General features: G+C 47.6%; 7 protein-coding genes across 7 annotated transcripts; 4 read left to right on the top strand and 3 right to left on the bottom strand.

Moving 5' to 3' along the window:
* Positions 1 to 3: 3 nt before the first annotated feature.
* SCP_0100620 (hypothetical protein) lies at positions 4 to 2,159 on the bottom strand (the record flags this gene model as incomplete). The annotated part of the gene is made up of 10 exons (XM_027752302.1): positions 4 to 480; positions 534 to 722; positions 774 to 830; positions 884 to 1,031; positions 1,081 to 1,246; positions 1,302 to 1,326; positions 1,392 to 1,670; positions 1,731 to 1,858; positions 1,914 to 2,043; positions 2,106 to 2,159. 10 exons carry the CDS (start codon positions 2,157 to 2,159, stop codon positions 4 to 6), a joined length of 1,653 nt encoding a protein of 550 aa, XP_027608103.1.
* A 3,102-nt stretch (positions 2,160 to 5,261) lies between these two features.
* On the bottom strand, positions 5,262 to 6,724 carry SCP_0100610 (hypothetical protein; the record flags this gene model as incomplete). Its single annotated transcript, XM_027752301.1, has 5 exons — positions 5,262 to 5,866; positions 5,923 to 6,115; positions 6,193 to 6,353; positions 6,410 to 6,623; positions 6,674 to 6,724. 5 exons carry the CDS (start codon positions 6,722 to 6,724, stop codon positions 5,262 to 5,264), a joined length of 1,224 nt encoding a protein of 407 aa, XP_027608102.1.
* A 9-nt stretch (positions 6,725 to 6,733) lies between these two features.
* Positions 6,734 to 8,669, bottom strand: SCP_0100600 (putative AC transposase; the record flags this gene model as incomplete). Its single annotated transcript, XM_027752300.1, has 8 exons — positions 6,734 to 6,943; positions 7,001 to 7,372; positions 7,431 to 7,637; positions 7,686 to 7,869; positions 7,925 to 8,166; positions 8,209 to 8,288; positions 8,345 to 8,590; positions 8,651 to 8,669. 8 exons carry the CDS (start codon positions 8,667 to 8,669, stop codon positions 6,734 to 6,736), a joined length of 1,560 nt encoding a protein of 519 aa, XP_027608101.1.
* Positions 8,670 to 16,529: 7,860 nt separating this feature from the next.
* Positions 16,530 to 18,125, top strand: SCP_0100590 (Transposon Ty3-G Gag-Pol polyprotein; the record flags this gene model as incomplete). The annotated part of the gene is made up of 1 exon (XM_027752299.1): positions 16,530 to 18,125. One exon carries the CDS (start codon positions 16,530 to 16,532, stop codon positions 18,123 to 18,125), a length of 1,596 nt encoding a protein of 531 aa, XP_027608100.1.
* A 551-nt stretch (positions 18,126 to 18,676) lies between these two features.
* On the top strand, positions 18,677 to 19,117 carry SCP_0100580 (hypothetical protein; the record flags this gene model as incomplete). Its single annotated transcript, XM_027752298.1, has 1 exon — positions 18,677 to 19,117. One exon carries the CDS (start codon positions 18,677 to 18,679, stop codon positions 19,115 to 19,117), a length of 441 nt encoding a protein of 146 aa, XP_027608099.1.
* A 327-nt stretch (positions 19,118 to 19,444) lies between these two features.
* SCP_0100570 (hypothetical protein) lies at positions 19,445 to 20,359 on the top strand (the record flags this gene model as incomplete). Its single annotated transcript, XM_027752297.1, has 2 exons — positions 19,445 to 19,849; positions 19,919 to 20,359. 2 exons carry the CDS (start codon positions 19,445 to 19,447, stop codon positions 20,357 to 20,359), a joined length of 846 nt encoding a protein of 281 aa, XP_027608098.1.
* Positions 20,360 to 20,383: 24 nt separating this feature from the next.
* On the top strand, positions 20,384 to 20,794 carry SCP_0100560 (hypothetical protein; the record flags this gene model as incomplete). Its single annotated transcript, XM_027752296.1, has 1 exon — positions 20,384 to 20,794. One exon carries the CDS (start codon positions 20,384 to 20,386, stop codon positions 20,792 to 20,794), a length of 411 nt encoding a protein of 136 aa, XP_027608097.1.
* Between the last annotated feature and the right edge of the window lie 7,206 nt (positions 20,795 to 28,000).

The following is a 28,000-nucleotide window of genomic DNA, read 5'->3' as shown; positions in this document are numbered from 1 at the left end:
ATTCTATTCTTTGCAGAACACCTGCAGCTTCACGACATGCCCCTCGACAGCGCCAGTAAGCTCGGAGATATGGAAAGTGGGTATCTCCGGTATAATGTCCGGCGTAAGCTCGAGTCGTGACAGAAGACCTTCCTGTTCCAACATATCAATATTTTTCATAGCCGCAAAGGCTGCGAGACAGGTATGAAGTTCCTGTCCAACGGCAGGAGCTGGAGAAAGTGAATGGTGACCTGCAGCTTGAGAAGGAGCCATCTGCTCAGCAGTTACAGTGGATGATGACGGCAAACCACCTTGGCAATTGGCCAGCATGGTGATGAGCGAAAGCATTGCCGTCATAAGCAACATTAACAGGTCAATTGACATGGATGCAGTATGAGGACCCGTGTGGCCACGAGGCTTGATAGCGAGAAGACGGTCATCACGCACCCCATCAAACTCAATTGTGTTCAGCGGCTCATGCTTGGTGGAATCATGTGCACGCTATGTGGTTAATATGAGCAATGTGCATCACCAATCAGAACGGCACCACTCACTATGGCACTGGCCCAAATCTTGAGCTTGCGCATATTGAGTCCAATATGCTCACCAGAAGGCGCAATGTAACAGTACCCAGGTTCATCGTGTTCACCAAGATGCTGCTGACATGGCCATCTTTGCTTGAGTTGGAGGATGATGCCGCCATCAAGTTGCGACTCCTCGCTGAAGCCCTCGGCTCTGGGAACCTGAGATGCAACATTAGTCAAAGACCAAAGAATATGATGGCTGGTGCTTACCTTAGTTCCATAGAGAAGCTCGTCGTCATTTACTGCATCCTGCATGGCTACTGCAGCCTATAGAAGTAATATGAGCAGAGTTCATCGCATGGAGCAACAAGGTGACTTACACGCTTGCGGGTGCAGAAACCCTCCATGCTGTCAAGGTCAAGCTCCACACTGACAGTACAGCTCTTCTTGTTCTTGTGCAGCAGTGTCTCGAGCGTAATCGAAAAATCGCGATCATTCTCAGTTGATGCAGCACTGGTCTTGCCGCCCCTAAGTCTTGTTAAGCAAATCACGTGCAGGAGAGGATGATGTGGCTTACCTTGAACCCGTGAACCACAGCTTGAAGATTGGGCCTGAATGAACACTGGGAGAGTATTGATCTGCAAGGTCATGAACACCAAGAATCTTCGTGATGAACATCGTGCGAGATATGCCCTCAAGGATAATGTAATCAAACTTCAAGGTCTTGATCTTTTCAGTGATGGCTTAGCACCACGGCCAAGTGGTTTAACGGGCACGGAGTAGTTGACTGCAACTGACACAAGGTGGCCAGCATGATCAAGTGCTATCCAATAGAGAAATTAGCAAGTACATGAGGCGAATTAGGAAAGCGCATGACTTATGAGTGACATTGGCTTCCTGCGGCTGCACGGCAGGTGCAGCTGCACCAGGATTGCCAACTTGGAATTGCTCCGCATGTGGAGGCTCGCCACCTTCCTGTACTGATGCAAGAGGATGCTCAACCTGTGCTAAAGCAGCATGTAGTGGTGCGATGGGCATGTCAGCATGCACCGGGACTGGAGGAGCTATGGTGACAAGTTGTACAGGGGCAGGAGCAATGACCGCCATGGCTTCGGCCTGCGTGAGCACCCCAGCAGAAGGAGCCACTGCAGCTTGCAGAGGATATCTCTATTCAAGTGTCACAGATAATGTTAGACTGCATTCCATCATACAGAGAAAACTATATACATATCCTGTAGCACTGTTACTGAACTGTGCAGGTTGAAAATTGCCAAATGCACCTGTAAGTGCAGCCCGGTGTGTCACCTCAATTTCCATGTGATTGTAGTAGAATCGTGGTGGGTTCACACTGCCATCTGGTTGCATAAATGGTCAGCAAAAACCTCGCAAACTGAGCCATATTACTTGTACCGATCCAAGCTGGATCCTTCACCCACCCAGCTGAAGGTGGAGGAGGACGAACAGAACTGTTCTCCTTGTTGGAGGATGGGTCCACGTGCACAAAGTGAAACATCTGTGGAGAAGACAAGTGTTCATTGAGCTAAGAAGATGAGGAAGGAATGTCAGACATTGCGAGAAAGAACTGCACTGGAGGAAACCTACTGTGTCCCACAGCTTATATGTGGTTTCTCGGAGACCCCCAATCTCAAGATGCATGCTCTAGACCATGTAGTGAGCATTACCATCAATGAGCTGGGTATGAATTTGAGGAGTAACGAAGAGTCCGAGCAGAGAGAAGCTGGCGGCATCAGCGTAATTGAGAGTAGCTGCTTTGCAAAAGAGGCCGACTCACCAATGTCACAATTAGGATTCGTCATGGCAAATTTCCTTGACTACCGAGGCGGTGATGAGAGTGCTGCTTCCACAGTGCCACGAGTGTGGAGGCGGGTCAAACCATATGCAAAGCATAGAGGAAGACTCGCGAGGAGACCTACAAAATTAAGATCAGCCCAGCATAGAAATGAGGCAGTGTGTACCTCCCATACACTGAAGATGAGCCCTCTGTAGCCCCTTGGTTGACAGAAAGAAACCACATACATTCTACTGCACACTGCATTGGTAGCTGTGGTTGACTTAGCAAGCCTTCAAGCGTGACACGCAGACAGTGACTCTCAGTCACCTCACTGCCACGTCCTTGTGTCCGCTCCTGCACAGTGGAGTGGGACTCATTCCTAGAGTGTTAGTTTTTGTTGCCTTGGGGCCATTAGTACTTCACGCTTTTTGCGCTTCGTCATCGGTAGCTATTCTGTCCGATTTTTGGGTGCATTTTTTGTACTGTAGGATCTCACCTTCTTGCTGACATTTATATCCAGCATTCACAAGACGCATAGCTGAGTATTTCTCAGGGAAAAACCCTGAAAAAATTCATAAAGTAAAGCACAAGAAAAGTTTTTGAAGAAACCATAATAAAGTTTTGTGGGAAATACTGTGATTGTCCAATCAGCAGCTTAGAATCACAGTTTTTTTTGGAAATTATTCTTTATTCCTTTTTCATAGTTTTTCTGTGGGCTTTACTTTAACCCTTTTTCGCAAAAAAATACTGGGCTATACTTCTTGTGATTGTTAACTATAGCTTTTAATCTCACATTGTGTTCGGACTTCTCGTACATGAGCACTGTATCAATTGCCTTTGCACATTTGTTGCTTTCCTTTGCTCTGTGCCTCAATCACATTGCATATCTTTCATTGAATTCTCAGTCTCTTTATTATTCATATTGCTCCCTGCATTATCCTATTCCTTGTAGATTAGAGTTATTATCCAACATCCTACATTGCACTAATGCCAGCAGACCGAAGAAGTTTGTATCCATCTTTGATACTCTCAGTAAACCTGCTGAGTCTTCTTTTGCATCCAGGTACTCTTCACTGCCGGAAAGGTTATTAGAACAAAAATGGCAATGCCCCTAGCCTAAGAGGGCACACGTGTCTGTATAGAAAATGCAAGGTCAGTTTGTGTTTGCATTGCAACGGTCTCTTAATAAGGATGTCTGCACAGTCTTCCACTGTTGTGATACCCACCACCACTACGAGCCCATTGCGACCATTGGAGAACTCGCACATTTCTCTTCCCGAGTCTCAGGATCTATCTTCAATTATTCTGACATCACATTTTTCTCAATCTCCTGTACCAATTGAGCCTGATCTGAGCATCATACTTCTGGATACTGTGTCAGCCACACTCAACGAGATTTCTGCATCTGCTCTCAATCCGGTGGCCATACTTGACTCTGACATGACACCGATGTTTGTTACACCTCCCTCGCATGACTTCAGAGTTATGCCTGCATCTACCAGATCAGCGTTGCTCCATTTGGATGCATCATCTGTTACACTGGAGTGTACCACTAAGTCTGAGTGTCAGATTGTCGAGCATGCACAAAGTTAAAGACTAAGTGCAGCGAGTCGTGAAGAGTCTTCACACTGAGGCTAAGTGAAAAGCCCATGTATTGAAGTAAAAGTAACCAGATCAAGACCGGTGTTCCAGTCGATGATGTGCCAGTAATACTAAGTAAATGAGTACCCTTGTGGTGAGGGATGAGTCAGTATACATCTAGGCTATGACATCATAGTCTAGTAATGTCCGAATTGAGTTGAGAAGTGTCTGGACTGGAAGTCTCGGAGTAGTACACATAAAAGTACAATGTAATCAAAGGGAAAAAAATGTAGGTACGACAGCATACCGTTGTAACACCATCTGCAGTGGCAGTGCCAGAGGCAGCTGAATTAGGTGTCACACCTCCGCTTACTCCACCAATCATAGTGAACATGGGCACAGAGCTCATGTTTGCTGTTTTACTGCAGTGCGATTCGGTGACCATGAGTATAACCACCTTGAATAGCGTGAATGGTGTGCAAGGCCTGGTAAATGTACAAGCACCTGTCAGTAAGCCCAATGACTTCATGGACTTCATGAATGTTGATGAGCACATATTTGATTTTTGGTCAGTTTCATCTGCAAGTGCATTCATACCATTTGAGTATTGTGACGGTAGACCGTCCAACCTGGGTGGTCAACCAAGTTGGTTATGCACCACATCTCTCGCTGCTCCTGGTAATGTGATGTATTTTATCCTGAATATCAACTTATTTACAAGCACTTCCATAGATTCGTACAACACAGATACCAAGTTGCAATCTCAGACTCAACCTCTGCAGACACAGATTCACGAGACATTATGCACACCACACATTAGCATGACCAATCATCTTTCTGTTTTGAAATTGACCGATGAGAGTATCGCGGAGCTCATCATAGCTGTGGATGCTAACCAAGCTGTGCTAGATGCTCTCCTTAGTTTGGTAATGCAATCAACACAGAGTGAGAGCCAGTTGGCTGCCAGTGGTGCTCATGCTATTGACCCTTCTGATATGGTAATGACAGAGTGAGAGACCCTTGTTGAGCCATCTGTAAGTGTGCTTATGATTCTGCTGCGCTCAAATCCACTGATTATATTGGTTATTGTAGCTCAATGTTACAACTCAAGATACAACTCAGATTCTCTGCAAGACACTTAGGGGATCACTTCACTGAGTAATAGGTAAACACCTTGTCATAGCTCACAGCTCTAGTGCTAACTAGTGCAGAGCAAGGGTGTACCCTCAGGTGTCCCAAGGTGTACCCATACCCGTACCCGTGCGGGTATCATACCCTTGCCCATGGGTATGGGTATCCTGCGGGTTTTACGGGTTTCCACGGGTTTATGTACCCTGAGGGTAGATCTGTGGACCTTTGGTGCATTCAACATAGTATAGAGCTATCTAATCCCAAAGAATGTTATCCCACCCATCCTCAAGGCCATCATTATCCTCTTGAGCCTCAGGGAGAGAGACAACAGCCAAGACATCAGGGAGAGAGACAACAGCCAAGACATCAGGGAGAGAGACAACAGCCAAGACATCAGGGAGAGAGACAACAGCCAAGACATCAGGGAGAGAGACAACAGCCAAGACATCAGGGAGAGAGACAACAGCCAAGACATCAGGGAGAGAGACAACAGCCAAGACATCAGGGAGAGAGACAACAGCCAAGACATCAGGGAGAGAGACAACAGCCAAGACATCAGGGAGAGAGACAACAGCCAAGACATCAGGGAGAGAGACAACAGCCAAGACATCAGGGAGAGAGACAACAGCCAAGACATCAGGGAGAGAGACAACAGCCAAGACATCAGGGAGAGAGACAACAGCCAAGACATCAGGGAGAGAGACAACAGCCAAGACATCAGTATCATGTACAAACCCCAGTCGGCTCCACTCCGCAAGACACAGAAGAGCACGGATAGACTCTGCGGAGAGACCATTTTGCAGATGTGGTAACAATATGCGCCCCTTGCTGAAGATGCGCTCAACGTCAACAGATGTGGCTGCAGATAAGTGCATCAGTGGGTTGTAATGCAATCGGAGATCAGGAGACACCTACCGGGAATGGTAAGATAACTCATGGCCATCCGCGATAGATGAGGGAACTCCTTGTGCCGCGCGTACCACCAGCCAAGTGCGTCACCGTCGACACACTCCGTGTCAGCATCGAGATAGCATTTGAGCTCATCACGATTGTCTTCGCCCTTGGAGACATTCGTGTTCAGGAGGTTGTCGAACATGTTGCTAGATGGCTGAGGGGATGGCGACAGAATGTGTTGTGTGTGCATTCGAAATCAGCAACAATTACAAACAATGGGGATGGACTTACTGTGTGTTCCGATTGCTTCATCTGAGTAGGCTTGACATTCACCGCACATTGCGCATAAGCACGGTCATACTCTTCGCGGACCAGTGCCCTCGCTGTCGTGATCCATTCCGCCTGCCAACTGGCATTCCGGAAGTACTGCAGTTTGTGGGAGGGGTGTAGCACTGTCGTTGTATTGTAGTTAGTGTATAATGTTGAAAGCTACCAATTGGAAACTCACCCATTGCGATGTGGTACACGTTGGAAAGATCAGTCTTGTTGTAGTAGCGATTCAGCATCTTCTTCACCATCCCGAGGGCAGCACGGATACAGGGCTCATAGTCGGAGTCGAGAGAGTCATTCATCAGCTTCTCGTCGATGATATCCATGGCCGGAATGATCATGGGTAAGCTAGGTGTGTCGTGCAAGAAGTACAAGGTTGCGTCGTTGAAGAGCTGGTGGCGGGCGTGAGGAGGAGGCGTGGTGATAGTCACATGTGACTCACCTTAAGGACATCACACAGCTGTTTCGCTATCTCCCATTCATCGTCGTCCATCTCATATCTTCACAGCTCCATCGCTCTGTCTCCTGTCATCTCATCGACTGCCAGCCAGTACTTCAGTGCAAATTCCAACATCCGGAAGGTCGAGTTCCATTGCGTGACAACATCCCAAGGCATCTTTCTCTCTGCCAGCTCCAAGTCTGCCAGCACCTTCAACCAAGCCGGCAAGAGCTTCGTTGATGAGTGTATGATCGCAGACGCGATCTTACGCAACTGTGCAAAGGCAGTCAAGCCAAGGTGAGTGCACAACATATCTGATATGGAATTCACCATAACAAGAACGAGCTTAACAGGCTGCACGCTTGCATCAAGCACTGCGCGATCCTCCATGGACATCCCCTCGCGTTCATCCTGGAGGCCCTCAATATCATCCAGTGGCTCCCTCTCCTCACCTCCTTCTCCCACTCCGAGTTCCAAATCCTTTGCCAGCTCGTGAAGAGCATTTTCAGCGTCATCGAGTGCCGCATCAGCTTCATTCTGTGGGACGTCGAACTGGTGCAGCAGGCCTTTGGCCATGAGATTAATGATGTGGTCGAAACATCGCGCACGGTTTGCCTGGCCTTGGAACGACTCGATCAACTCGGTGAGCTCGTCGATTATGATATCATTTGGCGACGCATTGTCCGCGGTGATGCCGAGCATCTAACCCTCTGGTGAGTAATTCCTCGCAATTTGAGTGCCTCGGTGAATATTGACATACCTTTATAGCAATTTTGAAATCATCCACCATCTTCGCAAATGCAGTGGCAAGGTTGATGCCACTATGGGAGTCTGCGACTTTGACAACATCAAGGACCATTCGGAGTGGCACACCCTTATGCTGCAAGTGGACCGTGAACATGACGATTGCCTTATGGTTCAGTGAGGTCCAAGCATCGGTGGCGAAGCTCAACTCGCCATCGTACTCCTGCAGGTGAGTGTCAGACTTACCCCTTCTTGCATACTGATCACTGACCTGCAGCATCTTCGCGATGCGTGCCCGACAGCACGCGAATACTTTGTGCACATCTCGTGCTACCGTCCAGCGCAAGGGGATCCAATATTCTGGCCGACCCGTTTTCATCAAAGACTGGTATGCACGATCCTCAACGATCGTGAATGGGCGAAGGCTTTCCGAGACCCAGTGCACAATCTCCGCCCTGGCATACTGCATTCAGCCACTAACAGACCCGACTGGCATTCACTGGAACTCACCGGGTCTCGGTGCATGTGTGCTGGCATGCAGAGTAAGTTATCTTCCCTTTCCCTTTGCGCTCGAATGCCGCGGTGATATCTTCTGACCATCTGAACTTCTCAACAGATGGGTGCGCATCGGCTGCCGTGTTCATCTCATCAGCCGCTGCCAAAGCCTCCTCACCCCAGCACTTCCGGATATGTCTATGCATGTTCCCCATCGACGTTCGATCTCCTTTATCAAGCCATCGCTTCACCTTCATCTTGCAGCCGCGGTTTGCGCAACAAAAAACATGTCCACGTACGCCCACCTTATCTGTCTCAATAGTGACTTCAGGCTTATAGAAAGCATAGGCTGTCGCTGTCCAGTCTTTCTGCATCTCGCCTGTTTGCGTGCTTGGTAAGTCATCTTCAGTCATGATATTATCATAAGTTACTCACTCAGCTCTTCCTCAGGTGTCACCAATTCCTTCTTCTTTGCCCGGACCTTCTCCGTGGCCTCATTATCAGACTCGAAGATCTCAACAACATCATTGTCATCGTCTGCATCCTCAATATGCGCACGTCGGTTGCATTTCGGTGGTTCAACATCATCATCATCATCTGCGTCCTCAACACACGCGCGATGATCGCGTTTTGGTGGTTCGACATCCTTGGGGCGCAATCTCCGGTCGGGCGCAGATGGAGCTGCACCGGGATCCTGGCTGTTGATGCACTGCTTCTTCCTTTATGTGTTCTTTGATTGACTTCCACGATGTTTCGGCATGATGGTGATGGTACCATTGCTCGGGTTTCTTTCGCCTTTATGTAGTCAATCTATATGCAGTATGTAGCTTATAAAATAAGGTTTTAGGCCATGTGCACTTGTGCGGCAGATCAGGCAAAGTCTAAGGCTAATTAGTGCCTACGGGTATGTGGCGGGTATTAAGAGTCAGCAGACTGTGACCCCTACCTGTACCCGTGGATACCCTTACCCATGACCCTCACGGGTTGTCATAACCCTTGCTCTGCACTAGTGCTAACAAGTTCTGAAAGCAGCTCATCTGAACCTGATGCAGATAAGAGTGGTGATAAAGGTGATACTGACATGCAGATCAGTGACGATACTGTTCCGATGATGAAAGTACGGCCACGAAGTGAGTGTAAGTGCAGCACTTGTCATGTTTGCTATTAACTGACTAAAATATTTACTGTAGAAAGGGACAATGTTGACCCGTTGGATACCCTTACCTTTATTACAGACTCTTAGAAGCATTGGAAGACACATAGCAAGCAGACAAAGTCTATATTGAAATGCGTGAGTGTGATTGCATTCAATAGTGACTTTCATTCATATTTTATGTTATTTTGCTAGATCAAAACACTCAATACTTTAACATGCCCTCACATAATGCTCTACATCTCATGGTAAGCATACCTTCCTTTCTTAAGACCTTGCTTACTGGTGTTCCAGACCTGAGTCAGTGCTATCGAAAAATGGTGGTGCCCTAACATTTATCTCATCAAACCTCAAGAACATGATAGGTGATTGCTTCCTTGAGCAGCTATATGATAAGGTAATGGATCATATGCATGAGCAAACTTACAACTCCCATGCTATACTCGAGACAAATTTGGAGGTACAATGTACAAAAAAAGTCAAGGAGCATGCTGAGCAGGAATTCGAGAGAGAACATGCAGAGTGGGAGCAAGAACACGCAGAACACATAGCTCTCAAATGTTGATATGATAATTTGTGCCAAGGAACAAGTCAGGGCTAGGTTTTGGTGTTAGGTTACATACATATATATGTAGGGTCAACTTATTAATACATTTACATATTATTCATGCGTCGTGAAGCTATCCAGTTCCATATGTCAAGGAATGCCTTTGTGTATACAGTGGCATGTTCATAACTCATGAAACTCATCATCTTTCAGGTTCATTATATTCTCTTATTTTCGCACTCTGCTGTGCTTGTATTCACAGCTCTTATCCATTTATCAAACCTCATCGCATTACTTGCAAAACAGGCCTGTCCACAGTGAGTATGGTTATATGCATGCATCTCATCAATGAGAAACTGTGTGTTAGAGAAGTACTGTACTTCACGAACAAGGCAGTATAGTGCGAGTTGGCATGCGAAGTTGTATACAATGATGTCTGTGGCACAGGAAAATGTGTGCATATAGCAGAAAAGACATTGTTCCGTCCTTCAGCAATAGATATTGAGTGGAATCCAAGGCAGATAGAATGTGTACCCCATAGTACAAGAATGCCACCGGTCAAGTTGTTCCATGAGTATGTTTTATAAAATTTGTTGCAGTCGCCCATTTCTTCGGCATTCAAGTCCAGTGGCTGAGCATTATAACACAATTTTGGATAAGTACACTTAGTTTGCACTGCAGGCAGACCATAGCATGTCCCAGTTTCATTCCAAGGCTTCTAAGGCAAAGTTTCAGAGATGGGAGCTGGATCATGTTGTGTAAGTTGTGTATAAACATCTTGTGCTCAGGTGACAATCTAAGCCTGCTGAATCTCTCTCAGTATTATTGTTCCATCTGCAAGATGTGCATTCAGCACTATCCCGAAGGCTGGACACACAGCTTGAAGCCATGCAGGTGTATGGCCTGACATTGCCAATGTGTACAATGGTTCTATTGCATTGTAAGGAACGAGCTGCAGCACTATGTCTGGAGCTGCAACCTGTTAACTACTGTCAGAATATGCTTAATCATTCACTTAGATATCATACTTGCCTGACATAATTGCTCTTGATAAGCCTTCTGACACTGCAATGGCACCATTATCCTTACTGAAAGCCATATAAGCTCAGAGACCTCTCGATAACTCTGTGTAACCTTTGACAAGTCTGGCAGGTCAGGGGGAACATGAGTTGCAGTAATATCCAGAAATTTGTTCACAATGCTGCACATGTCTTTCTGAATGATTGCAGGCAAAGCGCGAACCTTCTATAAGGAAATGGACTTGATCTGCTCACTTGATGTTGAAGGTGTGCAGATTAGCAATCCAGCACCTACGGAAAGGTCCAGAAAAGGTCCGTAGGATTAGGATTGGTAAGGACAATGTCTCGAGAATGGTCTGATAGTTTCTAGTCTTTTATTTTACAGTATATAAGGAGCTGAACAGGCTCCTAGGTATCTAACAAACTTTTATCCTCTTCTACTCATATGTAACGTGCCGCTGTTGTATTGCAGGGCACAAGTACTAAGCGGTACTTGTGCCCTAATCTTATCTAATCTCATTGTATATTATGTAATTGTTATGTACTGTTTGTACGCACTCTGCGTGTATCGAGCGCGCGTTGGTGTGTTGAAGTCAGAGACTTAACACACCACGATCTTGATACACGCACGACGCTCCAGAATAGAGCTTGGTGCACTGTATCTGAGGTTCGGTGTGATAAGGCCTCGCCCCTCATTACACTTTTTACAGTCCATTTCGCCCTGCGAAAAATTCTATTCGACAGCGAAGACCCCCATCAAGAAATCAAGAACCTTAACTTGCTACCCAATGGCAAGTCAAGGCCCCAAAAACACACGGATAACATGCTCCCAGTCAAGACAGGCAGAGCACGTGGCTCTGGCAGATGTGGCCGAGAGCGTACCCAATGATGGCGTGCACGTGGACACTGGCACACCAGCCCCAGAAATAATGGACTGTGGGCAAGAACTGGCATCACCAGCCTCACGATCCCCTACACTGTCATACGTCGAACCCTCACGCTCAACACGAGGAGGCTGAACGGACGAGCAGCGGTGGGAATCCACCTCTGGCTGTAACGTCAGAATGCCAGTGAGATTTACTGGATCTCATCAGGCCAGCGAAGAAATAGAAACAACGAGAATGGGAAGGACACCATGACATCCTTCACATTACTCGCAGAGATTTCTGTCCCCGGCCCTGCCAGTGCAACCGACATCTTCCTTAGCGGACGAAATATGTCGCGCTGAGGATAGAGCCCCAGGAAGCACTGCAAGCACAAGTTCGTTTGAACGCGTGCGCAGAGAGAGAGCCCGAGAGGCACTCCAGTGGGCTCGAGAAGAAGCGAACTGCGAACTCGATGAACTACAAGAAAAAACAAGAACACAAGATGCAGGCCATTCGTGAGGCACACGAACGGACCCGCCACGTGCAGAACGAGCGGTTTGAAAGAATAATGGACGAACTCGAAAATTCCTCAGGAGACGAAGTTGACCCAATGGACCAACCTGTCCCCTCAGGAATGAGGAACTCCATCGAGGAGATAGCAGTAGAGCGAGGATTATACCCCTCAGAGGTCGAGGACCCGATGGCAGGTGCTCCTGATATAATTATCGAGAGCGTGTATCATCAGTTGGCCCGACCGCAGCAAGAGGGAGAGCCGGATGAGGAATACAATTGAAGGGTGTTAATATACACCAGATACTTGGACCAGATGGCCTCAGAGTCCGAAAGGGCATTGAGGGCATTTGGAGTACAACTGCCAGTATCATCGACACCTCGCACGACGTGGGGATTACTCCAATCTGGAACAGCTCCAGTAGCAGCTCCTGAAGGTGACCCTGGAAGTGATGATTCAAACGACTCCAGTTCATACCCCAGAGATGATGGGAACGACTTCAACCATTTCAGAAGAAATGGTCGAAGGCTCGCAACACCACCCCAGGGACACCGACCTGGAGGACAACGGCTACCGCGATCCAATGGATTGACTCTGCTGCCACTGCCTCCTTGACCAATGTGACCTGCAGGACCTGGATACCCCCATGGGCTGCAAGGGCAGCCCATAGTGGGAACAAACACACGATCTGCAGGACCGACATACGGTCCTGCAGTGAATGCAACGACGACTACGCAACAGCCCAACATTGCTCGGAACATAACATTCCAATCGGGAGTGACACAGCCAAACCCAGCAGTCACTACCGCAGTGAACCGACCCCCTCGATTCCCGGGAATGAATACAACAGCTGCACCAGGTACGCACACAGGCCACGTGACCATACAATGATCGCATGGCCCAGGAGTGATACCTCCAGATACGTCTCCCGCAATTAAGAGGATCCATACAATGGTGGACGAGATGGTATCAAGAGATCCCATCGATGAACCACCAGCATACCTTAGAGTCACCAAGATGCCTCCACCGCCGCAATACGATGGGAAGGACGATCTTGATGCATTCAAGGTCTGGCTACAGAAATTGCTGGAATACTTCAAGACTCTCCGCATCAGTGGCGATGCCATGAATGCAGATCGCCTGCGGATATTGGGGCAAAGTCTTAAAGATAATGCCACCAACTGGTTCTTTCTGAACATGCAGTCACCGAACTGCGAAGTACGACAATGGTACTTCGAGGATGCGGTGATGCACCTCCACCGACGATTCCTACACAAGGACTCGGAGCTGATAGCATCTGAGAAGTACGACAAGGCGACATACAGCTTATCATGCAGAGGTGTGAGTGAGCTATACAACAGGCTATTACACCATGCAGATCGCATAGTGCAATACCCAACGGAATATGCATTCCGGAAGAGGTTTATGGATGTGTTACTGCTACCGATGGTAGAAGTAATGCATCTAGCCCACCTACTATCGCCTGAGAAACACACCATCGATGCACTGTATCAATCAGTGTTGGTGATCGAACAGGGCAACGGATGGCTGGACCAATACTGTACATACAAGGACTGCTGACAGCCTCAGAAGACCGGGGACCATATGGGGACCCAGAGTTCAAGTAAGGCCGTGTCATTCCTCGCGCCGATGATATCATCGACAGGAGATACATGACCTAGCTACTGCCCACAAGGACAAGGACGAGGAGGGGCACACTCAGGACATGCATGGCAGGCCGGTAATGCTGGCCATAGAATGACGAACCCACGCGATGGACAATGTCATAGGGGCGGTCATCCTACTACAAACCTGGCAGTCTCGGGATTGAGACCACCAGCGAATAACAAGGCGACGAACGCAAATGTCACTTGTTATTCTTGCGGCAGCAAGGGCCACTTCTCGACAGACCTGACGTGCCCAAACTACAGTAAACCTTGGCCAGCGCGACTACGCGCACAATGTGTAGTCGATGACCACTCTGAGGATGAGGAACAGGCAAACCAAGAACTGGCAGAACCGGAGGCTACAGTTCAGGAGCCGGCTCCACAAGAGATGACTCCTGAAACTGACGGAAATGAAGGGCCCTACCAGAATGACACAGGATACCAGACATATCCTGAGGCGGACTGGGCCCCAGAGGGATCACAGTACTCATTGGCAGATGAGCGTGAACCCCCATCTGGAGATGATGGCTGGAATGATGACTACGATGTTCACCTGAGATCAATGAGATTTGGCGCCATGCATCAACACAAGCCTGGAAAGTGTATGCAGACTGTACACCTCCACGCTAGTGAACACACAACAGATGCACGATCCTCGAGGAATGCATGGCTGTACGACTCATGCGTACAACGCCTGACTGATCCAGCCATGCAGCCTCAGCAAAACCCGCAGACACAACGAACACTATGTGCAGAGGTCTTGATCAATGGGATCAAGACCTATACACTATTCGACTTGGGATGCACAACGGACTCCATTTCTCCGGAAATGGCGTACATCTCGAAGGCGGACCGAATCGACCTGGACGACCAAATAGGTCTCCAACTGGGCACCAAGGGAAGCAGGATGCACATCAATTATGGTGCACGACCCACAATCTCCATAGGCCCAGTAAAGGCACAACACTACCTAGATGTCATCGATATCGATAGATACGATGCTGTACTAGGCACAGTGTTCATGCATAAATATAGCGTGGTCCTCGACTTCGAGAACTGCACCATATCGATCCAACAGCAAAAAATACCGACCTACGTGGAAGTGGACGAGGCCACAATCATTGTGAATTGCAAGGATATGTTGTACTCACACTACCGCGTGCACAACAATGTCAGTACCGTTACCGCCATCACCTCGGACAACCCGCAATAGGACCCCACAATGAGACCAATGGCCACAAAGCCACCCCAGTCTCATGGTGCGAAACCGGGGACAGTCCTAAGAGGGGAGGGGAATGACGGAAATGTCAAGGCGAAAGAAAAATCAACCATGAGAAACAGGAAACAGCCCAAAAAGGACTGTTTCCCTGACATCTCGGAGAAGTTCGCACCGACTAGACACTCAATGGACGAACCACGATGGGACCAGTTCGGTCAGCCAAACCCATTAGGTCTAAATGACTTAATGGCGTTCGCACTGAATGAACATCATAAAGACGAAGAAATTTGCACCACGCTTGTAGAACCCTCAGACGCAACAGCATCCGAGGAGAAACTACAAGAATGCCGAAAAGCCTGAATTGAGAAGACGAGGGACATAATGTGTCCCCCGCCCCCAATCCTTCCACCATTCCGTGAGATCAACCATCGAATACCACTCATCAATGACGATGAGCAGTATCGACTGTGATTACTGAGATGTGCTGATGTAATGAAGCCATTGCTCCTAACGAAGATCCAACGATACCAGGACGCTGGCTGGTGGGAGTCCAAGCAGGCTCCCCAGGCAGTGCCCATGATATGCATTATGAAGAAGAGTGGAAAATTACAGACGGTTGTCGATGCGCGTAAACGCAACGACAACACCATAAAGGATGTAACTCCATTCCCGGACCAGGACCAGATACGCATGGACATGTCTCGTGCCAAATACCGGTCGAAGATTGACTTGTCCGATGCGTATAAACAAATACGGGTGGCAGCGGAGGACGTCTGGAAAACAGTGTTCTCCACCCCATACGGTACATTCGTAAGTCACATCATGCAACAAGGCGATTGCAATGCCCCAGCGACATTCCAAAGCCTCATGACATTGATATTCCATGACTGCATTGGACGATATGTTCATGTATACCTCGACGACATATTCGTGTTCTCCGATACAATCGAAGAACACGAACGTCACCTGGAAATCGTATTCCGTAAGCTGAGGGAGGCAAAGCTCTACCTCAGTGAGATGAAGTGTGACCTATATTCATGGAGCATGGACTGCCTAAGTCATCTAATTGATGACCGAGGACTCCATGCAGACTCAGACAAGATGAGCCGTATTCGCGAATGGCGAATACCTCGATCTTACAAAGAAGTACAATGCTTCCTAGGGCTCGTGAACTACCTAGGACACTTCATGCCCGACATGACAGCGTACACCTCACCATTGTCGGACATGGCTCACAACGACCGAGCATTTGTGTGGCGCCCAATGCACACCAAATGCTTTGAAATGATCAAAGCTTTGGCATGCAAGGCACCCATCCTGAAGCCAATCGACCCACGTCAACCAGAACCCATCTAGGTAATATCCGATGCATCGTTATATGGTGTTGGAGTGATGTATGGACAGGGACCAGACTGGCGAACCTGTTGCCTGGCTGGCTTCCTGTCGAAGAAATTCACGAGTGTGCAACATGCTTATAAGACATATGAGCACGAGGCACTTGCGATACTGGAAGCTCTCCTCAAATGGGAGGACAAACTACTTGGCCGACCGATAATGATCGCGACCGACCATCAGGCATTGAAGTACTTCGAAGGTGTAACCAATCCAACAAATTGACAGATTCGTTGGAATGAGTACATGTCTCGATTTCAATACAAAATCCAGTACGTAGAAGGCGCGACCAATAAGGTTGCGGACTGTCTATCGAGGTACTATGAGAACGACAATGCGGATGAATTCACACCCATCCAGGAATATGCGAACACAGATGCTCATCTAGACCCTGAGTGGGATGACCTACCCTCCAACCGTATTGCTGAGCTGCACGCTGGAACGATCCAGCGCTCAGCACAACTGCCCAAGGATGTGCAGGAGTCAAGGGATCAGGAGGCCAGCGAAATGGCCTCTCACCTGCCCCTAATAACGCCAACCCCAGGCGCAAAGGACGAGGATCCAATGATTGCCGAATTATACACCAACGGACCTCCACTGAAGGCCCATTTGGAACAGGATACCCCATTCCTGGCCGCAGTCCAAAAGGGCTATGGTGAGGACCCATTATTTAGGAAGATCGTTGAATCCCCAACAGAATTCAGCACCTTCGTAATCTGGGACAAGACAATATATACAAAAAACTGCCAGGATGAAGAAGTTATCTGCATCCCGAGGGTCCTGTACCGTCATCGAATGATGACCGAGATCATCATTGATAGAGGGCACACGACCATAGGACACTACAGCCCACAGAAGACGTTGGAATACATCCGACAGTGGTTCTGGTGGCCTAGGATCAGACGCGACATCGAAAAATTCTGCGTGACGTGCGGGGCCTGCCAAACGGCAAAGCCTCGCAATCACTTGCAAGCGGGACTACTTCATTCCTTGCCAATTCCATGGTTTTCGTGGAATTCGATAGCAATGGACTTTGTCAGTCCATTTCCGCGATTAAAGGGATATGACTACCTATGGGTAGTCATATACCGCCTTACATCAATGGTACATCTGGTCCCCGTGAATACAACAAGCATGGCCTCGGACATAGCTGAGCTCTATGTCCAAGAAATTGTGCGACTGCATGGGATGCCTGAGTCCATCGTCTCAGACCGGGACTCGAAGTTCACGTCAAAATTTTGGTGTGAACTATATCGACTCCTGGGTGCGAAGCTACTTATGTCGACATCGTTCTATCCGCAAACCGACAGGCTGTGTGAGCGGACCATCCGATCGGTATCCCAAATCCTACGGTCAATCGTGTCTCCCAATCAATTAGATTGGATAGACAAGATCCCGATGATTGAGTTCGCATTGAACTCAGCCACGAGCGCAACCACAGGATTTGCCTCATTTGAACTTAATTATGGATACTTGCCGCGAATGATTGGAGGCCTGCACGGAACCACGAAATTCGTGGGCGTGCAGAAATTTGCCCAACGAGCATTGGCCAACCTCGAGATAGCGCACAATGCCATCATCAAGAGCCATACACACCAAACATTCCAAGCCAATAAACTATGGCAGGAGGAGCCGGAGTTTACGACTGGATCGAAGGTGTATCTATCCACGCAGAACCTCGCACTACCTAAAGGTCGTGCGAGGAAGCTGATGCCCAAATTTATTGAACCATATGAGATCACCGACGTTCATGTGGCAACCTCTAACTACACGTTAGAGTTGCCGCAAGAACTGAAGGATCGGCGTATCCTACCTACATTCCACGTTTCGCTACTCCGATGACACAAGTCCAATGACGACGTGTTGTTTCCGCACTGTGAGGCAAAGTCATACTACGACTTTGGCAATGATGCAGAAACGGAATGGCTAGTGGATGAAATTGTAGGCCATCACTGGAATGGCAATAAGATCGAATTCCATGTGCAATGGACACTAGGCGACCATACATGGGAGCCATATGCCCACTGCAAGGAATTGGCCGCGCTCGACAAGTACTTCACACTAATGGGTGTGAAGGACTGGAGAGCGCTGCCGCGCAAGACCGCACCACCTGTGAAACGCAAGAAAAAATAACCACAAGTGGAGGACCGGACGTGTATAACATCAAAGGATGTACGCATCGTGTCCATGTGACAGATCACGTGAGATGCCGGCACTTGCCCATGTAACTACACGTGTGGCAAGGTCACCGCTCCCACACTCCTACCACCATGTTCCAACCAACCTTGCCAATGGAAACTGACGATGACGAGGCAACAACAAGCTGCCCCGCCACACAACAGCAAGGCTGACCAAGGTCGACATCCCCGTGGCTCCAATTCGGAACCACGGTGATGCCACAGGCCCTACTGCAACCACCACCGCCACTGATCGCGATACGATCAATGGCAGCCCCAGTGATCGCAACTACATCGACAACGACAGCACCAACGGGTGCTGGGAATGCAGCAATAATGCTGCCACCACCGCCGATCCTGACAGTGGTGAAACGGTGGGTCTCCTTTGGGACCCACCAGTTCATGCTATATCACACGGAGGCATGCACCGTGTGCTACAGCTACCTCCAACACATCGCGATGGCATGCAACATGGCCCCCTACCAGGAAGCCCACACAGATGCACTCAATGCCGAGCAGCACCTGTTCTGGGAGCACTTCCAGACCTACACGGCCTTGGAAGGGGGAGGACATGGTGATGTTCCCACGCAGCAATGCAACACGGAGCTGCAAGCACAACTCTGTGCGGCGGAAACAGAAGCAACCACACAGCGATGACAGGTCGACGACCTACTAAGGGAGCATGAACGCCTCCTCAGGCAGATCGCGTCAAGTTCCTGACCTCAATCGCCCCCGGACTATCACGGGTGACTGAGCGGGGCTCCACGGAGATAACCATCTCCACTGGAATATCTACCTCCCCCGAGGGAGTGAAGGTATTCCCCCCCATTAATGAACAGCAGCTCACGCCAGTACTCACCACCATCGAATGCGAGTGGATCATGATGTCGATCCCTGGCATGATACTCGACCGGGGGAGCACAGTGGTATGCACCCTATGCCGCGGCGAGTAGGCCGAGCTCGGCCACACACCACACTCCAGGAATGCCCCCGCCACTGAGACACATGCCCCCAGGGCCACCACCAAGGAGTGGTGCCCCTGGACCGCCGACTGGTCCTACCTCAGGACCGCTGGCTGGCTATGTTCCGCGACCTCCAGTTGGTCCCGCTCCTGCCCCTGTAAAGTCGCGTGCGCAGCGGGCCTACGAGCACCTCGACAACGACGAGTCGGAGTCGGAGCTGTCCACAACAGATGGCGACAATGAGCCCGATGTCGCCGAGGTCCAGCAGCTCAACAAGCAGCGCCAGAGGAACCGCGGCCCGACGAACTTGCCCAGGCAAGGAGCATTGAGGAGCAATGACAAAGGGAAGACAGTGCCACAGCCATCGGACACTGATAATGATGTCTCACCGGCCCCGCACAACTGGCCTGATACGTTCCCCCTACCGGTCAACACGCAACTGTGGAGGGCGACTGAGTGGTACAACTTTGTACCCTGATACGTCCGCGACTCGCAGCGCATCATCGATGCAGCCCACGGTGGCGACGATGGCACGTGCACCCAGGCGACCAACCTCATCCGGCAGATGCAGCAAGATGAACGCTTGACTGCATCCCACGGCATGATGAACCTGCTCATATCGTGGCGACGTCACAGCAGCTCCGGAGTGATACACCCGCCAATGGTTCCGCCTCCCCGCCGGATGACCAACCCCACCAGCTTGTCGACATTCGACGAGTGGGTGGCGTGGTACGCACAGAACCCGAGACAGGTTCACTGGGCCATCAGGCACTTGAACAATGACCGCTCGGAGGCCCCACTACACCAGGACCTGGAGGTAATGTGGCTTGCACGTCGTATGGCCCCCATCATCCCACTCGGTGTACCAGCGACAGCCCGCAATGTGTTCATTGAGCACACTGCAGAGCTGTTCTCCATCCCCAGACTGTACACGTGAATTGTACAGGTCAGGCGTTACCCCATGAAAAACAACAACGAGCCGGCCCCATTTCCCTGCTCATCTGCCCAAAACTCGTCCATATACGATGTCGCGCGATGGTACGCTGCCCGCGGATTCCATCCCATGCGGATTGGATTCCTTGAGGAGTTCCACTGTCGACACCGCAACTACATCCTCGGATGGGTTCTCGAAGATGTGACCCCATTCGAGGGACACTTCCCGGCGGACCTTTGTGATGGATGCGCTCGGCCGGTACTCTCGACCCACGAGTTGTTATCACTCGTTGACGAGGACATGGCGATGCAGCTGCCAGACCCCGAACCACCCACACCCGGTGCTGGCAACGCCCCTGCTGGCAGCAGTCAGCTGGGCCCCAACCCCAGAGCGACCCCCGAGGCTGGTGACCCTGACCACGACATGGGCGACCACTAGCTCACGCTGGCATGCCCCCCATTGACATGCCGCTGTGGGCCACGGCTGGGGATGTGATGCGTACCCTCTGTGTGCCCGCAACCCGCCTGTGTGTTCTGGCCATGTCTGTTGTCACCTTCACCTGTCGCCTTGCCTCGTCCTACCATACTGCCTTGCATTGCCACCTGTGTCACCCATTCGATGGCGCAGTCAGTGTTATGGTCCCGTGGAACGTGTCCAGTGGGGGAGGGTGTAACATGCCGCTGTTGTATTGCAGGGCACAAGTACCAAGTGGTACTTGTGCCCTAATCTTATCTAATCTCATTGTGTATTATGTAATTGTTGTGTACTGTTTGTATGCACTCTGCATGTATCGAGCGCGCGTCAGTGTGTTGAAGTCAGAGACTTAACACATCACAACCTTGATACACGCACAACGCTCCAGAATAGAGCTTGGTGCACTGTATTTGAGGTTCGGTGTGATAAGACCTCGCCCCCCATTACACCATAGCCCGAGATGCAGTTGCCTACACTTGACTGGTCAGTGAATGTTGGTGGTCTGACCACCAATGTTAGTTTTGAACAGTGTGTTGTAAGACTAACACCATCAGCAATAATTATGCTGGGAGATGGACCACATGTTGGACAGTGTATCTCACTATCAATGCACTGCAAGTGAATAAAAGCAAACTATACTCGTACAAATGTTTCATCTAAGCAGAAATACATCTCCGAGAAATTATTCTCATAGCTGCATCACATGATAATGCAGAATGCGGAAAAAGGTGTCTCCGATGCAGTAAAAGCACTTGTGAATGCATTCAACAACTCATGCATAAACAGGTACATGTTGTTCCAATTGAAGATATCAAGGCTCACAAGGTCAGGGCCAATGGAATGGCAATGATGGTGACATTCTGGGCAGGGAAGGACATCAATTGTTGCTTCAGATCTGCTAGTAAAACTGAAAAGCACTGCTTGCTGGACACGAATAGCTGACAGCAGTAGTGCTGCATTCATCTAACAACACTCCACAGCAGCATTAAGATAACCTATCGAGACCAAAGTGCGATGTCACGCACCAAAAGTGTTTGACTTGTGAACATGTAACCACTGGTGTAGCGCTTGACGAAGAAGTCATGTGACTAAGACGGAACCCCAGAACGTTGGCCGAGTGTGTCACCTGATGCTCACATTATGCTATTGGATGGGAAAAACTCGGAAAGTGCTTTCTCCCTACTTCTCTCTGCTCGCTTTATGCTATTGGACATGGAGGTCCCAAGAATTTTATCTTCCCTGTTTCTCCCTGCTCACTTTATGCTATTGGACATGAAGATCCTAAGACATTTTTCCTTCCTACTTTCTCCTTTGATCACATGATGTTCTTATTTTGCTATTGGCCAGTTTGCCATGTAACACTACTATGTAATGGTCACAATGAATGACACCTGAGGGGTATAAAAGGACCCTCGAGGTGCCTCGACCCTCAGTCTTCTCTCTCCACTTATAACCTCTATAAGTGAAGAGTTCTCCCTCTGCTTGTAGCTTACCCTACAAGTGATAAACTAAAAGAATAAAAGTTTGTTCCACTCCTCCCTGTAACTTGTTACTCATAATTAAAAGGATCCCGACAAAGTCAGTTCAGCGCAGGCAGTGAGTTGTTCTGAACACAACTACTGCACTCCATCTTTGTCAGTTATGAAAGATAATCTTTTCTATCAATAAGTAGCAAATTTTCATGAGAATCACTACTTTTAAGTAGACTTATTTGTAGGTGCATAGATTAACTCAGAATAATCTTAATATAATATTTCAGATAATCTTTCAGATAATCTTCTGGATAATCTGAGAATAATCTGAAGATTAGCAACAAAATACAATTTTAACTTTGACACCAGCCAGGATTGAACCCCAGACCTTAGGTTGATTTTATAGCATATAATTCCAAGTGACACTTAGACCACTTGACCATTAGGCCATACATCACAACTATCTTATATTAAATTAGACATCTTTTTCTTGAAAAAGACTTAGCCAAATTCTGTCTATTAGAAAAGAGTAAGTAAAAGACACTTGACTTTTATCATAGATAGACAAGACTTATAGACAAACAGTACTCTGCATCTTATTATAGTCTTGTTCTACAGCTTATAGTTTTTGTAAACTATCATGCAGTACCATAAAGTATCTTAATATAGTCATCTATAATATATAACAAGTTATTGAGAGACAGTATTTTATTTGTTCATTTTAGGCTTATACTCTAGAGTCTATTATATGATAGACTGAGCACTTATATATACAAGATCTTTATAGCTATCTTCTAATTGTATAGCAAAGTTCTGTTTTGCTGAAGTAACTGTAGAAACATATATTCTATTAATTACATATTGTACTACATTATATGAAGGCTGCAAGCATTAGAAAAGACTATAAGACTCAGAGTAATGTTTGTTTATAAGTCTTGTCTATCTATGATAAATGTCAAGTGTCTTTTACTTACTCTTTTCTAATAGACAGAATTTGGCTAAGTCTTTTTCAAGAAAAAGATGTCTAATTTAATATAAGATAGTTGTGATGTATGGCCTAATGGTCAAGTGGTCTAAAGTGTCACTTGGAATTATATGCTATAAAATCAACCTAAGGTCTGGGGTTCAATCCTGGCTGGTGTCAAAGTTAAAATTGTATTTTGTTGCTAATCTTCAGATTATTCTCAGATTATCCAGAAGATTATCTGAAAGATTATCTGAAATATTATATTAAGATTATCCTGAGTTAATCTATACACCTACAAATAAGTCTACTTAAAAGTAGTGATTCTCATGAAAATTTGCTACTTATTGATAGAAAAGATTATCTTTCATAACTGACATCACTGTGCACTCTCGTATAGTTTCTTTTGGGTAGTCTAGCACACAGTTGCTAGATACTCAAACTGTTCTTGGAAAGTTCTCAGAAAGCACACAGGAAAGTTATCGGCCAGGCACATCATTTAGGACATGCGCTCTCGGTAAGCCCTGCACACGATTGTAGGCACCCGGATAAGAAGATGAAGAAGACTCAGAAAGCCCTGCACTGGTTGTAGGCCTCGTATAAGAAAACCCGTTAAGCCCTGCACTGACTGTAGGCATCGTATCAGAAGACGGAACGCAAGCCCTTGCACACGGTTGCTAGGCATCCCCCCCTACACTCTCCCATCTGTATTGTGCAGACTACCATCCCGACTTCAGACAACAAACCACACGTATAACTTAGGCATCCTCAACCCACTATCATAAATTTGATATCAACGAACAACTGTGATAGCCTGGCATACTTTCCCTTTTGCCACGCCCAGTGAACCACAGCGAAGTACCACTCACTTGACCAGGAGTCAAAAGCTCCTCCGGCCAAGGCCTGTGTGTACCCCGAGTCAACAGCAAGTTCGAAGAAGTTGCATGAGGTGCAGTATACAAAGCCTCATGTGGAAATGAGCACCAGCACGAAGGAGGAATAGGCAGTGGGAAACACATTCATGCTTGCCATCATGATGGTGAGCAGCTACCATTACTATGAGGGCACTTTCCCCATCAGGAGGTTCATTGCCATCAACATTGACAATGAGAGTGTGTGACTCTGATATGAAATCAGCCGTAATAGCAAAACTAATCACATGAGGCTTGTGCTTGCAACAATCCAAATAACGACATGATTGGCAATGCCAGCGACCATCTCGCTGTAATGCTATAATAACCCTCTTGCTGGATTCATAACATCCGGTTGAAGAAACACAGGAGAATACATACATGTACTTGAATGGAGTTGAATGAAGGAAGATGGCAGGAGGAAGTGACGAAGGTGCAATAATTGGGAAAGAGCTGATCTCGAGGAAATGAGTGGATAGGACATGGTGATGGATGCACATATGACGAGCCTTCCACTATGAGCATGTACACATGATATCTACTTGATCAGGCCCATGCAGGAGTCGGATAAAATGGCAGTACACTCCATCCTCTGACTCTGATGTAGCACATGGTGCATGGTGAACTGAGGTAAGCACTACATCAACTGCAGGATCTAGACTGTAGCATTCTACAGCGGCCGCATATGCATCCTGAGCACCACCTTTAACTGCTAGAGGTGATGCAACAAATGTATCAGTATAACGTGGCATCCCGATGGAGGCTGGATGGTGTTGTTGGGACAATGGGGGGTGGTCAACAGAAAGAGGCTCAAGACTGTGTCGGCATGAGTTCACTTCTTGCACGCAGTTGATGCACTATCCATGTGCGGGAGCTTGCTGCCGCTATAACGTGGGTCACTGCTTATTTGGGACATGCACATAACTAAGCGACTCTCACTGCAACAAAGTTCAGACTCTCCAGAGGGCACCTGTGAAGACATGGTCAGTATATCAAAAGAAGTACGAAAAAAGGAGGGCAGCAAAGAGGAAAAGATGAACAGGAAGTGTCATGTCCAGCGACATCAGAAAATGAGCAAACAGGACAGGGTGTGAATTGTACTCCTGATATTAGAGAACAACTAGTAAATACACTAGTACTATAAGATGAACCAGTCTATATCTTATCTATATTCTAGATAATCACATATAATGCCCTAGGACGTGTGTTAGTACTATAATGAGTCAGTCATCTGAGAAGCCCTTAGCTACAATATACTACAAGTTATGTTGAAGCTAAGAGCTAGGTCTGAAGGGTACCCCAAGTGACTAGAAACATCCTTTGTCTTATGTTTAACTCAGTCACCACTTTTGTGATGAGCAGAATTTGTCTAAGTCCTTTCAGCAAAATTTACTATATATATTATATATGAGTATAAATGGTTAAGCTCATATGGAGTAGTAGTCTAGAGTTTCTTAGTCATGTGACTTTCTCCTGAGGTTGAGAGTTCAATCCTGGCTGAGTGCAAGTTGTTAAATTAATTTTGGCTTTGGATAATTCTTTGAATAATCTTTAGCATTATCCTCTGGATTATCCCTTTGGATTATCTTCAGATTAGCTTAGAATATTTCAAAGAGATAATCCTCATGTTTGAATTATCCACATGGCCTGCTTATTAAACCCGGATTTCAGCCTTAATTGTAACTTATAAGCACTAAAGATTATTTTTTATAACTGACAATGATGTAACTGCATGCATATGTGTGAGAAAAGTAACCATAAGTACACACCACAAAAAGGAGGTCAAACTCACGGTACTTATCAGTCTTGCCTCAGCTCACACAACACAAGTTGACTGGGCATAAAAGCATTAGTAGTACTGTTGATACGCTCCCTGCAACTCTGGCCTCTGAAAAACACATTTTCCAGCGATCTTTCAGACCTCACCACTTTATGCCTTAGCTTCCGAGAGGCATTCAACTCTTTCACGACACTCTGCGGACTTTTGTGACTTCGCATGGCCTCGTTCGACTTCGCTGGACTTCTCATGACTTCTCTTCAAGATTTGACATTCTTTCATCACTCATACACCACTCTTGTGTCTCCCCGCTGTCGAGTATCACTTACCCGTTGCCCTTTGGTCTCATCCGATGTGCTCTGGCCAATTTCCTTCTAAGTCCATACTTCCTCGACATTGCACTGCCTCTCTGAATGTCACGCTAACTCGCTGGTTCATCACACTGACTTATCGGTGTCGCTTGATGGTCGCACCCCCTTGTTTTGCAAATCTCATCCCCTTTATCATTTCACCTTGCCCTTCAAGACCTTTACCTTTGTGCTGGACCAGAGATGCTGTTTGAGTCTTCCGTGTGGTTCAGGACAAGTAACATATGTTTTTCTTTGCTTTTCCTCTACTTTATCATTCTTTTCCATCGCTAACATATGACGTTCACCTCCCCACTCACTTTACCTATTTTTCCATTGGTCCTAGACCATTGCGACTCTTTCCGATGTCAGGATCCATTGTCTGACATTTCGCGACTTCTGCATTTTCTCTCCCTATTTCTCCCTCTATAAATACCTGCTGTATCTACATCAATTATCATCGAAGACCAGTAGGAGACTCCCCCCTTTACTTCAGATCACTGAGAACCTGTGTTTACTGTGATAGCGACTTTGAACTGCAATATACCCCACTGCGACATAGCGACATAGTGACACTGCGATATAGCAAGACTGCATACTGCATTTAGAGACTGCAACTGCAACTGCAATAGTGATAGTGAACTGCGACACTGCAATAGCAACATAGCAATATACCACCTGTGTTAGTCTTACTGCGACTTTTGCATTAGACTGATTGCGACTTTGTTGAGACGATGAATACTGTGTTTCCCCATAGTGTTTCTTTCCCACAGATAGTTCCTTTCCCCTTTGCGATTTAGTTCATCTTCACTTACGAGTTTGGCGATCTCATTGCAACTTTAGTTTCTCTTCACCGGCTTTTGCGACTTTGTCATAGATTATCGCTTGACTTTGCATTCCCATTGGTTGCATCCTCCTTAGGCTTTGGTCAAGGTTCTGGGACCCACTTGCATCATTTTACAGTCGCATTGCCCTTCCTTCTCACACAGAGTACCCTTCTTATTTGTTTAGTTAGGTTTAGGTGTTTGTGTCAGGTGTGCAGTCATCACCGTTGCTTAGGCAACACTGCACCTGGATAACTTGACAGGACTTGCTCACTGCAGATGAGACTTGACATATAATTGACCTCAGCAATTGTCACAGTAGTCAGGTTAAAGTGAGATTGAGGTCTCTGCTTTACCTAATGGTCTGGCAGGATGGTGTTACACTGCTACCACAAATCACAAAGACTGTAAGGAGGAATGGTACATTGCACCCGAATCGAGAAGCACTCACACCGAAAGTGAGCAAAAACTGCAAAATCCTAGTGTAAGCCGAAGGCTGCCTTACGGAGGGCTGGATAGATTGTGAAGCAATCAGAGGAAAGTAAATGCCAATGTCAAAATACAGCACAGGATATAGACAGTCGAGGCAAACATGGGCAGTGTAAAGGAGGAAGGCGAGCAGGGTTAAGCTCAAAGACAGAAGAAAAGAGAAGGAAGATGGCCAAAACAACAGCTAGGTTGTAGACGGAGACCAGAAAAAGGTGAGCTTGATGGGGGCAGCATTTAGCTGCACGATGACGTCAAATGGGAGGATGATGACGAGGGAGGTTCATTCATAAGAGGAGACAGGACTAGAGAATTTGGTTCATGTGACTGGACGCATCTAGTGTGCCCGGCACCGATCAGTCTGAAATTATTTGCATGAAAGCTATGTT

Source organism: Sparassis crispa (assembly GCF_003851025.1).
Source record: "Sparassis crispa DNA, contig_000000F, whole genome shotgun sequence".
In the NCBI taxonomy this organism is placed as follows: Eukaryota; Fungi; Basidiomycota; class Agaricomycetes; order Polyporales; family Sparassidaceae; genus Sparassis; species Sparassis crispa.
Note: the sequence above shows the minus strand (reverse complement) of the source record. Positions and strands in the feature narration are given on the sequence as shown.